The sequence below is a fragment of the Myotis myotis genome, unplaced genomic scaffold, assembly GCF_014108235.1.
Source record: "Myotis myotis isolate mMyoMyo1 unplaced genomic scaffold, mMyoMyo1.p scaffold_m19_p_5, whole genome shotgun sequence".
NCBI lineage: Eukaryota > Metazoa > Chordata > Mammalia > Chiroptera > Vespertilionidae > Myotis > Myotis myotis.
The window spans coordinates 50,799,977-50,812,741 of record NW_023416357.1 but is presented as its reverse complement, the minus strand read 5'-3'; the positions used below and the strand labels follow the sequence as shown (position 1 = coordinate 50,812,741).

The 12,765-nt window shown below is 36.4% G+C and overlaps 1 protein-coding gene across 2 annotated transcripts in view; it reads right to left on the bottom strand.

The window, feature by feature from the left end:
- POLR3G (RNA polymerase III subunit G) overlaps positions 1–12,765 on the bottom strand; it is a 38,301-nt gene that overhangs the window by 7,183 nt on the left and 18,353 nt on the right. For both annotated transcript variants that reach the window (XM_036310748.1, XM_036310749.1), the window contains exons 5-7: positions 11,772–11,822; positions 5,588–5,667; positions 769–915 (exon numbers count right to left, since the gene is read on the bottom strand). In XM_036310748.1, the coding sequence (XP_036166641.1) occupies positions 769–915; positions 5,588–5,667; positions 11,772–11,822 (278 nt within the window). The remainder of the gene's footprint in view (positions 1–768; positions 916–5,587; positions 5,668–11,771; positions 11,823–12,765) is intronic.

Below are 12,765 nucleotides of genomic sequence, written 5' to 3'. Positions count from 1 at the left end.
AAAAATAGGTCCGTATCTCTCCTTTTATACAAATATAAATTTCAAAAGAATATGAAATTTAATGTAAAATAATTAAAGCAAATAATAAAGATTTCATAGTTGGAATAGTTTCAAGTTTCAGGGGAAGACTCAGTGTGGTGTGAGAAGCTGAAATGGAGAGAAGACAAAGATCATAGGAAAGGAGAAAAAACTCTCAGCCTAAGGTTACTGCATGAGGTCTCTACAAGTCCCAATGAGGCATGACCAACAAAGTTACCCTGTTCAAAAATATCTGGAATGATTCCAGCTTATTTTGAAACATACCATGTTTCTCAAAGTTGGAAATCTAAAATCCAAAACACTCACTCCTGACTCAGTCAGATACCTGAGGTTGGATTATAAATGTTTTCCTAGTGTCTACATGCACTTGTGGTGTAGGGATTTCCTCCTCAGACCTACACAACTAAGCCCTTAACTGCTGTTTTACTAGTAAAATTTTATGTCAATAAATTTTAATTAAATCAATCTTACCTATTTCCTTAACTGGTGGACTTCCGCCTACAAAGTTGCCTATCATTTTATTTTTAACTCCTATATTCAATTTGGCATCATTATAACAACAATGCTATAAAAATTCTCTTGATAGAAAGGAAATGATGCCAGTGATAAAAATATGTCCCTGGTTCCCATCAACTTGGTGCTCATTTTCATCTATTCCATATATCTGATTCCTTATTGGATAATTCTTAACCTTAATTACTTTGTTATCCTTACAAAATAGACCATTACCTCTTCTTGCTCTTCTTCATCATATTCCTCTTGTTCTGCAGCATCATCTTCCTCCTCCTCATCATCTTCCTTACTTTTCTCCTTGCTTCCTTCTTTTTCTTCATTTTCCTCATCTGATTTTTCACCATCACCTCTTTTTTCCAATTCCTGTTATAAATGAACTTAATTAACTTTTTTTGGTAACCCAATAGTCTTTGACATCCCTGCTCAGCCTCAAGAGAACACTGTCACCTATCACCTTATTCTAATTCTCCCTTACCAACACCTGCTGGGCATCATATAGGAAATTGTGAGTTAACCCAAGAAAGGAGGAACTCATTGTCTTATCATGACACTAGAGTTTTCTTTTATTTCATTACTTCATAATTGGGTCCCAGGTGATGCTGGGGGATCAGCTGTACACACAGTGCTTTATTTTTGTGATTTTTATCACACCTCAGTCAAAAAATATTGAATTGACTCCGTTTATGGAGAACTTTCAGAATGTTCTTTTGTTTCCTTCTAACATAGAAGGAGAAAAGAGAATGTAATGGTACTATTTCCAAATGTCTATGTTTCAGTTTATAAGTGAAATTACTTAAAACAATATCAAGTCATTTTGGGGTGAGTTATCCTATTTGTAGATTATCTATGTCTTTTTATTTCTTTTCTTCATTATTTACTTCCCATTTTCCAGGAATTTTGCTTCTTAATTAGAAAAAAGAAAGATTAACTCAACTCAGGTCAACATTAGCACTTATTAACAACTCTGCGAGAGGAGGCAAAAGAGAGATACAGAGTTAGAAAACTTTGCCTGATGATTCTATTTATCCACTTTGTTAAAATCACTATGCTATCATCTCATAACTTTAACTTTAACAAATTCCCATATTCTTTTATGAATAGCAACAATATTCTTCTATTTGATAAAAAATGAGCTGTCTTCATTACTGTCACTATTCAATCACTAAAATGTTCTACACTTAATATGCACAAGTGATAGGATAGCTAAGATGTGAATAATCTTAAACAGTAATCATAACACTAATTCATAAATTTGCAAATACTCCATCCTATTATAAGATATTTGCTTAGTAGAGTAGATATAGAGATAAAAACACATTTTACATTTGGACCAACTATAACTTAGTTATTCCTTTATTGGTTCGTAAATATTTATTTTTAGAAATTTCTTTATTATTCAAATTTGAATTTAAGGAAATAAAAGGCAACAAAAATACTACATCAGATAAACTCAGTTTCCCATCAAAATTCAAACTCTACTTTCCTGTCACTTCACCCCACTCAGACAGAACAAAAGAGACCTCTTATCTTCATACTAATCCATCTTGCCTTATGTAACTTATTATTACAATAGAATGTGTGCATGTTTTATAAGTGGCAATCCTTTGGAAAACTGCAAGTAAACAAAATCATAATTATAGATATTCTAAAGTGTCTATAAACACACACACACACACACACACGCACACGTGCACGTACACACACACACACACACACACGCACACGTACACATCTCTTTCTGCCATCTTTCCATGCCACCATAATGGTGTACATGAATGTCCTGGCTGATGCTCTCAGGACTATGAACAAGGCCAAAAAGAAGGCAAACTCCAGGTTCTTATTAGGCCATGCTCCAAAGTCATCTGGTTTCTAACTGTGATGATGAAGCATGGTCACATTGGCAAATTTGAAATTATTGATGACCACAGCACTGGGAAATATGTTGTAAAACTCACAGGCAGGTTGAACAAGTGTGGAGTAATCAGCCCCAGATTTGATGTGCAACTCAAAAGATCTAGAAAAATGGCAGAACAATCTGCTTCCATTCCATCAGTTTGCTTTCATTGTACTGACAACCTCATTGGGCATCACGGACCATGAAGAAGCAAGATGAAAACATACAGGAGGGAAAGTCCTGGAATTATTTTTCTAGGGATGTAATACATACATGCAAATACAATACCTCAATGGACAAAATATATATATACACACACATATATATAATGATGCTATGTTAATATTAATATATGAATTTTTTATTTTCTGTTTTAATGAAACCATAAATTTGTGTAGGTAAAAGGGAATTGTATTTAACTATGTGCAAGGTATGCACTGCATTTGAAAAATCATGCTATTAGCTATTATTTCATAATTATCAAGGAAATTATTTAAACTAGTTATAAAGAAATATAAAATTCATTCCATACTTTATATCCATTATTGCCACCTCAAATGCCTTTAATTTTTTTTTTTTTAAAATGTTTCCATTGATTTCAGAGAGAGGGAAGGAGAGGGAGAAAGAAATAGAAACATCAATGATGAGAGAGAATCATTGATTGGCTACCTTCTGCACACCCACTACTGGGGATTGAACCCGCAAACCTGGCATGTGCCCAGACCGGGAATCAAACTCTGATCTCCTGGTTCATGGGTCAACAACACTCAAACACTGAGCAACACAGGCCGGGCTCAAATACCTTTAAATAAATAGCTTCAACTTTACTTCTATGACATAGACCTAAATCAAACCCATAAAATAACCGATCAGTTAACAAATAGCAGATTTATGGAATTTAAAAAATGATCTAAGTGCTACACACATTGTCTCATTACTTCATTTTTTTGCATTAAGCTACTAGTTTGGGTTCATCTATGTAATAGTTTCCATTTTCTCTTCTATGAGATTTAACTATTTAGCCTACTACTTTACATATTTGTTTTAAGAATAATGTGACTAATATAATGAGAAAACACTTTAAAAACAATTAATTTACAGGTAGGAACCAGTTCTTCTAGTTTAAATATTAAATGGCCACCCTATTATAGTTCTCTTTGTGTGTCATGCACAATAGGAAGCTCAAAGGTTAGTTTACTGGTGTCTAGTGATTCACACGTTAAGTATGAAATCTGAGTGTACGTCACTCCCTCTCCATCCACAGAAGTTTTATTATAATAAAACTTGCAACTGCTTTTGTTGAAGAAATGAACAGTAACAGAGTCACCTGGAAGCTAATTTTGCTCTATTAAAACTGCTCATTGGAGTTTCTAGATTTGAAACTCCAGTTTTAACAATGTTTGTACTGGAAAAGGTGTTCCGATGCAGGGACAAAGAAAACAATCTGATCTGATGAGAAACCGCATTCAGAGGTCCAAATCAATCTTCTCATAGCACATGCCAACTTAGCAACTTCTTTCCAGGAAGCCTTATGAAAAGTCAGAATCTATGTTCAATCAATACAAGTTGAGTAGGTCTGCAACCCCATCGATCAGTCCACTACACTTAAACCTGTCAGTTAATGTTATTCCTCCAACACTATTCCTCTTGGTTTTATTTTCAGTCATGTTTTCTCCAGCTTGAGCACCGGTCAAAATAAAATAACAAAAATATGAGTTTCTGTTACCATGTAGCTGGCCAACTTGGCCAGGCAAGTAAAAGTTTTAAAGTAAGGAAGGGATAATAACACCCATCTCATCTGTAAGGAACAAAATATCGCCTATTGTGATGAAGTCTTTTTTTTTTATATATATTTTATTGATTTTTTACAGAGAGGAAGGGAGAGAGATAGAGAGTTAGAAACATCGATGGGAGAGAAACATCGATCAGCCGCCTCCTGCACATCTCCCACTGGGGATGTGCCCGCAACCCAGGTACATGCCCTTGACCGGAATCGAACCCGGGACCCCTCAGTCCGCAGGCCGACGCTCCATCCACTGAGCCAAACCGGTTTCGGCTATTGTGATGAAGTCTTAAGGACATAATGAATGTAAATCATCAAAGAGCCTCGTAAATAATTTTTCAAAAAGTGCTGGTGGTTATCATTATCATCATCCTCATCATCACCATCAATGCAAGGTATTACCTGCATGATACAATAACTTGGTATGCCCTTCATGGACAGTGATCTGTTAATATTAATCCATATTATACAATACATGTAATAACCATCTCAACAAATCCACTTCTAGAAATCGACCCTACACATGTGAAATGACATACTTGACATGAATTCAGCATTGTTTCTGGTAGTGAAACACTACATGAAACATAATGTCCATTAGTAGTGTATTGATTTAAAAAAATTATGGTTCATTCTTAAAGTGCAGCCAAAAAAAAAAAAAAAAAAGAGCCTAGTCTATACAGACTGACCTGGAACTATCTTGAAGACATTTTAAGTGATAAAATGAAAATACAAGAGTGTACATGCTATCTTTTGTAATTAAAGAAAAAAATTGTGTTTGCTATGCATAAAATATTTCTGGAAGGATATATAAGAAACTTGTAACATTGGTTGTCTACAGGAGGGGAACGGAAAGGGTGGGGGAATTTTCAGTTAATTAAACTTTTGAATTTTACATCTTTTTGGTTTTGAAATATAAAAATAAGTTCCATAAGTTATGGTTTTCCCTCAGTGTAATCTTCTACAATTAACATGAGACATTAGAAAATATTTAAAAAGTACACATACAACAATAGGAGAAAAACTGAAAAGTTTTTAAAAGAAATACATTTTAGGTATGTAACTCGTTTTTTTCCCTATGCATAATTCAAATGCAAGGGAAAAATAGGAACAGAGTGGAAAAGGAGGCAGGTGACAGAAGACAAGGCAAGTTGACAGGCGGGTGGTAGAGAAGGAGAGAATGGTGTCCCTTATCTCCCAGCCAACGATGTCAAACCTCCCCAGTTACCTGTGTGCTGGGCTCGGATCTGTCAATTCCACATGTTATTAAAATGTCAGAAAAGGTGAAAAGGCTGAAGAAGGCAAAGGCGGTATGACAATTTTTTCAGCTCACTCTTATAAGAAGAAGGAAACTTTACCTCAATTTTTTTCAATACATCTGCAGTATTAGTGAGTGAAGTGTCTTTGCCAGTATCGTTCACCTTTTTGGATTTGGGACCTGTTGAAGTAAAACCACTGTTAACACATTTTTACTAGTAAATAACAGCTATGGTATATTATATTTCTTTGCCTTCTAACATGCTGCCTAGCATAGTGGTATGCCATACTGGGCAATCACATAATTTGCAGACTGGATTGATTTTCTTAAAGAATAAACAACAAAAATCAGCACACCTCACGAATTTTCCATAATGATAAATAAGTGATAATCACCTAATAGGATATTTTCTAAGACTGAAACTAGATATCTTTTTACTAGTACTGAGAATTTGTACTGGCAAGTAATGCCACTCAGGTAAAAACTGCTAAAATATTATCTCCAATAGAGTCACTACAGGACCAGTGAAAAGCTCTCACAAATATATCATCTGCACTGGCTTCCTGTTCACTGATCAGTGTATTTTACTGTAAGTAGGGCAATTTTACCAAGTTTGGAAAATAAAAAACAAGTGCAGAATAAATATGCATTTGCCAATGGCTAAAGAGATGAGAAAGAGGTTATATTCAGTGCAACATAGCACTATATTTGGAATGAAGATCAAAATGGTTAATGTGAACATATCTATCATATGAATTTGAAAATTTAAAGCAATATAAATAAAATGTGTTAATGCCTTTGGGATATTGTTTTAAGCCATATAAAAATATTGCATTTTAGGCTGTTCTGAAACTGCAGGGACTAGGGAATTATTTCACACATAGGTCCTGCCAATCAGTTACCAAAGCATCATAATATACTACAAAATTGTCATTGTAATAAGAAAGTATTAAATTTCTTTCCCCAAATCATGCTAAATACCTAGAAATTACTTGGCAACAAGAAAATATGGCTCAGAAAGATGTAATTTTGTTAAAGATTAATATTTAACCTATAGAAGAAATTTTTAGATTGTGGTGGATGATCCATAACTAATGAATTATAATTTACTGCGTCATTCCAAATTGCCCCTTGGGTAATCACCAAGCTCAGAATTCCCAAACATATATATTAGTGAGGTTTTGCTGGAACAAAAGTAATGGTTAGATTTAATAATGGGTAACTTTCTCAGTCCCCTTGTGGGCAAAGTCTGTTTAATTTGAACTGTAGCACATAAATATACAGTATCATAAATGAACAAGATCTCAATATCTATATATATAAAAGGTTAACATGCAAAGTGTCCCCTTGGAAGTTCAACCGGGAGACTGGGAGTTCAATCGCTCGCTAAGATGTGCACTGGCCACCAGGGGGCAGTGCAGAAGGAAGGCCCTGGCCAGCAGCCAGAAGGCCCCAATGGGCCCTGATCATCGGCCAAGCCTAGGGACCCTACCCGTGCACAAATTTCATGCACTGGGCCTCTAGCATATTATAATATTGATGCCAGATAACATTAGCTAAAAATGTAATTTATTCACACCATTAAGTCTTTTTCTTTAAGGTTCTTTTATCATTTTATTTAAATTTCATAACACATAAGTCTGCTAAATTGGTACTAGAGAACAAGGTCAGGTAAATAAACTTATTAAAATTACTAATTTCTTAACCAAGAAAGTAAACTGTATGCTCAAGTCCACTCAGAATCTTTTCCTACTTATTATTCTCACTTTATATAATGCCTTAATTCATGTATGTATAAATGGGGGAGAAGTGTTAAATTACCAAAATTTGTTAAAAGACTGTTTTAACCTCAAAATATTAACATGAACTATTTTTCCATCTTTGGCCAAATATATGCTATTCTGGCAAATCAAATTCAAGGAGTAGTCATGGGGACATCTGATTTGTATCCAAGTCAGAGACAGGTTTGGGTAACCTGGGAACCTACTACTCATAATTGGCATCTGAAATGGGAAGCAGACTCGTGGGACTGAGCCCTTAACCTGTGGGGTCTGTGCTAACTCCAGTTTCTGTCAGAATTGAATTGAATTGTAAGACACCCATTGATGTTGCAGAGATTTGCTTGGTGTGAAAAAAACCCTCCATACGTCTGGTGTCAGAAATAGTGTGATGGGCATTAGTATGAGCGAAAGGAGAAAACACAGGAGTGTGTTTTCCTACAGACTGTTATCCAAAAATATACCAAAAACTCTTAAGAGTCAACAATAAGAATACAAAAACCCAGTTTAAAAAATGGGCCAAAGACCTTAACAGACATCTTGCTGAACAAGATATACAAATGGAAGGAAAGCATATAAAAAGATGTTCCATATCATATGTTATTGAGGAAAATTAAAACAAGATAAACAGTAAAAAATCTAGACCACTGAAAACACTGAATGCTGGCAAGGATGCAGAGCAACAGCAACTCCCATTCATTGCTGTTGGGAATGTAAAATGGTACAGCCACTTTGAAAGGCAGTTCAGTGTTTCCTTACAAAACTAAAACCACGGAATCCAGCAATCATGCTCCTTGGTATTTACTCAAAGGAGTTGGAAACTTATGTCCACACAAAAATGGATGTCTATAAAAGCTTTATTCGTAACTGCCCAAACTTGGAAGCAACCAGGATGCCCTTCAGTAGATGAACGGATAAAAACACTATTGTACAACTAGACCAGAGGTAGGAAACATCCGGCCGACGGGCTGTAAACAGCCAGCAAAGTCATTTGGTCTGGCCCTGCCAAGATATTAGGGGTGAGTTAATTACATTTTTGACCAAATATAGCAGGTTGATTTTTAAGTTGATAATTTTGTATGGCCTACAAATAATGTTTTGAATATACAAATGGCCCCTGGCAGAAAAAAGCTTCCCTATCCCTGAACTAGACAATGGAAGATTATTCAACACTATAAATAAATGAGCTATCAGCCATAAGAAGTCATGGAGGAAACTTAATTGCATATTACTAAATGAAAAAAGCCAATATGAAAGGCTATAGACTATGTGATTCCAACTATATGATATTCTGGAAAAGGTAAAACTATGGAGTCAGTGAAAAGAACAGTAGTTGCCAGGATTCAAGAGGAGGAAGGGATGAATAGGCAGAGTACAGAGGATTTTTAGGGTATTAAAACTATTCTGTTTGATAGTATAATGGTGAATGCAGGTCATATATTTATATTTGTCCAAAACCATAGAATGTAAAACACCAAGAGAGAATCCAAAGGTAAATTATGAACTTTGTGTGATAACGATGTGTGAATGTAGTTCATTGACTATAACAAAGGTGGGAGATGTTGGCAATGCGGCTATGCGTGCATGTGGAGCAGAGAATATCTGGGAAATCTGTATTTTCGGCTCATTTTTGCTGTGAATCTAAAACTGCTCTTTAAAAAAGTCTATTAAAAAACATAAACAGGGCCTGAAAAAAGAAAGGGGTGTATGAGTGGAATTTCTTCTCTTAGTTACTAAACCCATTGTTCTTAAACTCTCTGGCAATTCCCTTTTTCTCTCTTCATTCTTATTAGCAAAATTCTCTAGACTCCTCTATGCTAACTATCGCCATTTCTTAAACTCCCATTCCAATGTTTAACCCATTCTAATCTGCTGAATTCTACCTCTACAGATCTTTTAAAAAGCTCTCACTGAAGTCAGCAATGATCAACATGCCAAAAATTAATTTATATTTTCCAATCTTTATAGACCTCTCAGCAGCATTGTCTAGCGTCCTTTAGCATGGTTGCCCACCTCCTAAAATACTCTTCACCTCTGAATACTCTTCTGTAATCCCACTCTCTTGTTTCTCCTCCAACTCCTTTCTTTACTGAATCAGTTTCCTCTACCAGCCATTGAATTTTGGTGTTCCTCCAAGCTCAGGCTTTGGCCCAAGTTCCTTAATTTCACTCTAGACAACCTCATTCTTTTTCATAGTCTCAATTATAGTATCTATTCTGATGACTACCACCTCCCTTGAGGTCCATTCCCTCTGTATCCAACAACATATTCAACTTCGCTATTTTTATATCAAAAAAACAAAACAAAAACAAAGACAAAAACACAGCAAATCCAAACCCTTAAATACTATCTTTGAATTAAACTTATGATTTTCATTCTCAAATCAGATCTTTCTCCAAATCCCTCCCCCAACCTTATCTTAGTAAACTCCTATTCATTCTTGAACCTAGAGTCCAATTCCATCTCCTCAAAAAGCTTTTCCCTGACTTCTCAGTGAGGACAGTGGGTTTTTGTTTTTGTTTTTAATCATTTTACTGTTTATACTACAGTCACATGCAAATTGGCACAACTGTTCCATGACAGAGAACAAACAGAGACCTGTCATGCAAGGTAAATTAAGGGAAGGCTTTCCTAGAGCTGGAGGAGTACCACAGAAACACAGGATGACTGCAGCTATGTCAGACAGCAGCGCCAGGGGTGTGGATGGGTAGGAATGGAGGGTGCTCCTACAGTAGCTGGCCTCCTTGTATTGGCCTGAGACCACTATGGTTCCTAAGGAGAATTTCCTAATATGCTTGGTAAGCCGATCACTTGTAACCATTTATAATTGGGGTACGGTGACACTTCTGCAGAATAAATTCTAAAAGTTCCTCTAAATCTCATCTGTGATCAATGGTTGGTAAATTAGGATTCTGCAAGAGTAATACCATAAATGGACATCCAGGGAAGTTTTACAACCAGTGAAATTAGACCAAAAAATAACCACACGAACCAAACCTACACACTGAACTAAAATGATGTCACGTCAGGACTTCTGAAAGAACGAGAGCAGGCAAGATCACTCAAACAGAAGATCCTCATCCTTCTCTTCAGCCAGAAGGTTGGCAGGCTCCGTCACCTCTCCAGCTACCTTCCGTTTCTCCAATTCCCTCTCCGTTTTTTCCTTGAGAATCTTTTTCTTCTCCTGTATTTTCTTTAACCTATAGAATTCTTCTCGCTCGCTCTCATCCAGCTCTGCAATGATATAAGCAAGGGTGCGTTCAATCCTGGGAATGATGACATGTTCAAGGGCATTTACACGCCTGTTGGTTATCTTAACAGCTTCATCCAAAGTAACAAAGGACGTCTGCAGTGAGGCCAGGTCCGCCAGGAGCTCCACTGCTTGGGCACAGTTCCTCTTTAATTTAGCCAGTTGTTGCCCACCTCTGGCTAAACCAGTCAGTTCGTAACTGTCAGTTCCTTCATGGTAACGTTCAAATATTGGCAAGGTAACACCCGTTACATTATCTTTCTTTGCTCGAATCTTCACTTGGGCTTTATTCACGTTTTGGAGACCTATGGTGCTGAAGTCCCCTGCTGTGAACTTGGCCTCAGCAAGTGAAAAGGCAGCTTCTCTCATCACTTCACCCATTGACATTTAGTCTCTATGATCTTCTTTAGGATCTGTCGAAATCGAAGAGTTAGGGCATCAGATTTTTTCTTCAGGAGGTTTCGACCTGTCTGTGCTCCTTTTAATCGAGCCTTCATGATGGTCTGCGCCAGTCGCGAGGGAAAGATTTCAATTAGGTCTTGCCCGACATTCTGACGATGATCGTTCGACTTCGGCTCCCGGTCAGGCAGTCGGGGTTGCCACAGACCCACCCACAGAGTCTTCTTCCACTGTAGTCAGCTGGTAGTGTCACTTGCTCCGCCCCCCTCGCGTTGCTAGGAAACCGCAGGGATTCGCATTCTTCACTTCCGCTTCCTGTTGGCACCCCGGTTTTTGCTTTTAATGTTGTTACTAATGTAAGCTCCATTAGGACAAGGATTGTTCCCACTTCGCTCACTATTTAACTGCTCTTAGCAATGTCCAGCAAAAGTAGATACTGAACAATTATTTACTCGGTGGAATTATGAAAGCACAACACAATGGAAACTTTCACTTTGGTATTTTATGTACATAAAGTTCTATTCTACCAATCCCCAAATTTTACCAATTCCAAATGTTTCAACTAAAAAATGAAAAATCGGGCAATATAACCATGTACAAATTTTCAAATATGCAAATAAAATTGTCTACATAATTGAAAAGTCTTTCCTATCACATCAAATTCCATAATTTAATAAAATCAACAAAACAAAACAAAAAATCAACAAAACGAGCTTTAGCAAAATAATCAAAACGTCAATATATTTTAAGAAAAGGCATTCAGAACACTAAGTGTAGCTTCAGATTGACCATTCCACATTAGATACAATTTAAGCAATAACCTTTTCCTACCTGGATTGTTATTTTAGTCAATGTACCTTTTTTGAATTTTTTCCTTGGCATCATCTCTCTTGGGAGTCTTCTCCAATCTGTATGTCCAAAAAAAGAAATACAAAAATTGCAGTTCCTTCTACAAATTAGTGGTACTGGACATAATTATTTCAAAAATACAACAGTTGCTCAAGCAATGAAAATAAAATTTCTTAATATCTGATTGTACAGATTTAGCCTGGGTATCAAAATATCACAATAATGTTTTTTCTCCCATGAAGAAAAAGTGTTCATTAAAATAGCTTTGAAATAGTGCTATAAAATGTCTACAACATTCTTTTAACAGCTATTTATAAATAATGATTTTAATGACAGAAATTTTCATAACAAGCAAAGTGTAGAAGAATATTTTTCTACATAAAAAGTTTTGGGAATGAATAGATATGAAAAGTTATTCATGATAAACTGTTGATTAAAAAGTTTTTAAAACAATATATAGAATCCCCTTTAAAAAAAAGCCTAGCATAAGCGTGCTCTTGCTCTGTGTCTTTCCTGACCCCTCCACTTCTTCACAGGCACGTTACCTTTGTTCCTCTCTCTCCTAAGTTCCAGGGCCTTCTTGTGCCTCTAACTTGTGTTCAGTAGCACTATCCAAAGTCACCAAGACAGGTCACTTCATTTCAATGGCAACTTTTTTTTTTTAATGTATTTTATTGGTTTTTTTACAGAGAGGAAGGGAGAGAGATAGAGTTAGAAACATTGATGAGAGAGAAACATCAATCAGCTATCTCCTGCACACCCCCTACTGGGGATGTGCCCGCAACCAAGGTACATGCCCTTGACCAGAATCGAACCTGGGACCCTTCAGTTTGTAGGCCGACGCTCTATCCACCGAGCCAAACCGGCCAGGGCAACTTTTTTTTTTTTAATCTGCAACATAAATGAGCTGGATGAGATCTCTCCAGCCCCTTCTACCTTGTCTATATCCAATGCAAATGTATGAATGTTGTGGGGGAAAAAAAAACCCTCTTGAGTACGGTT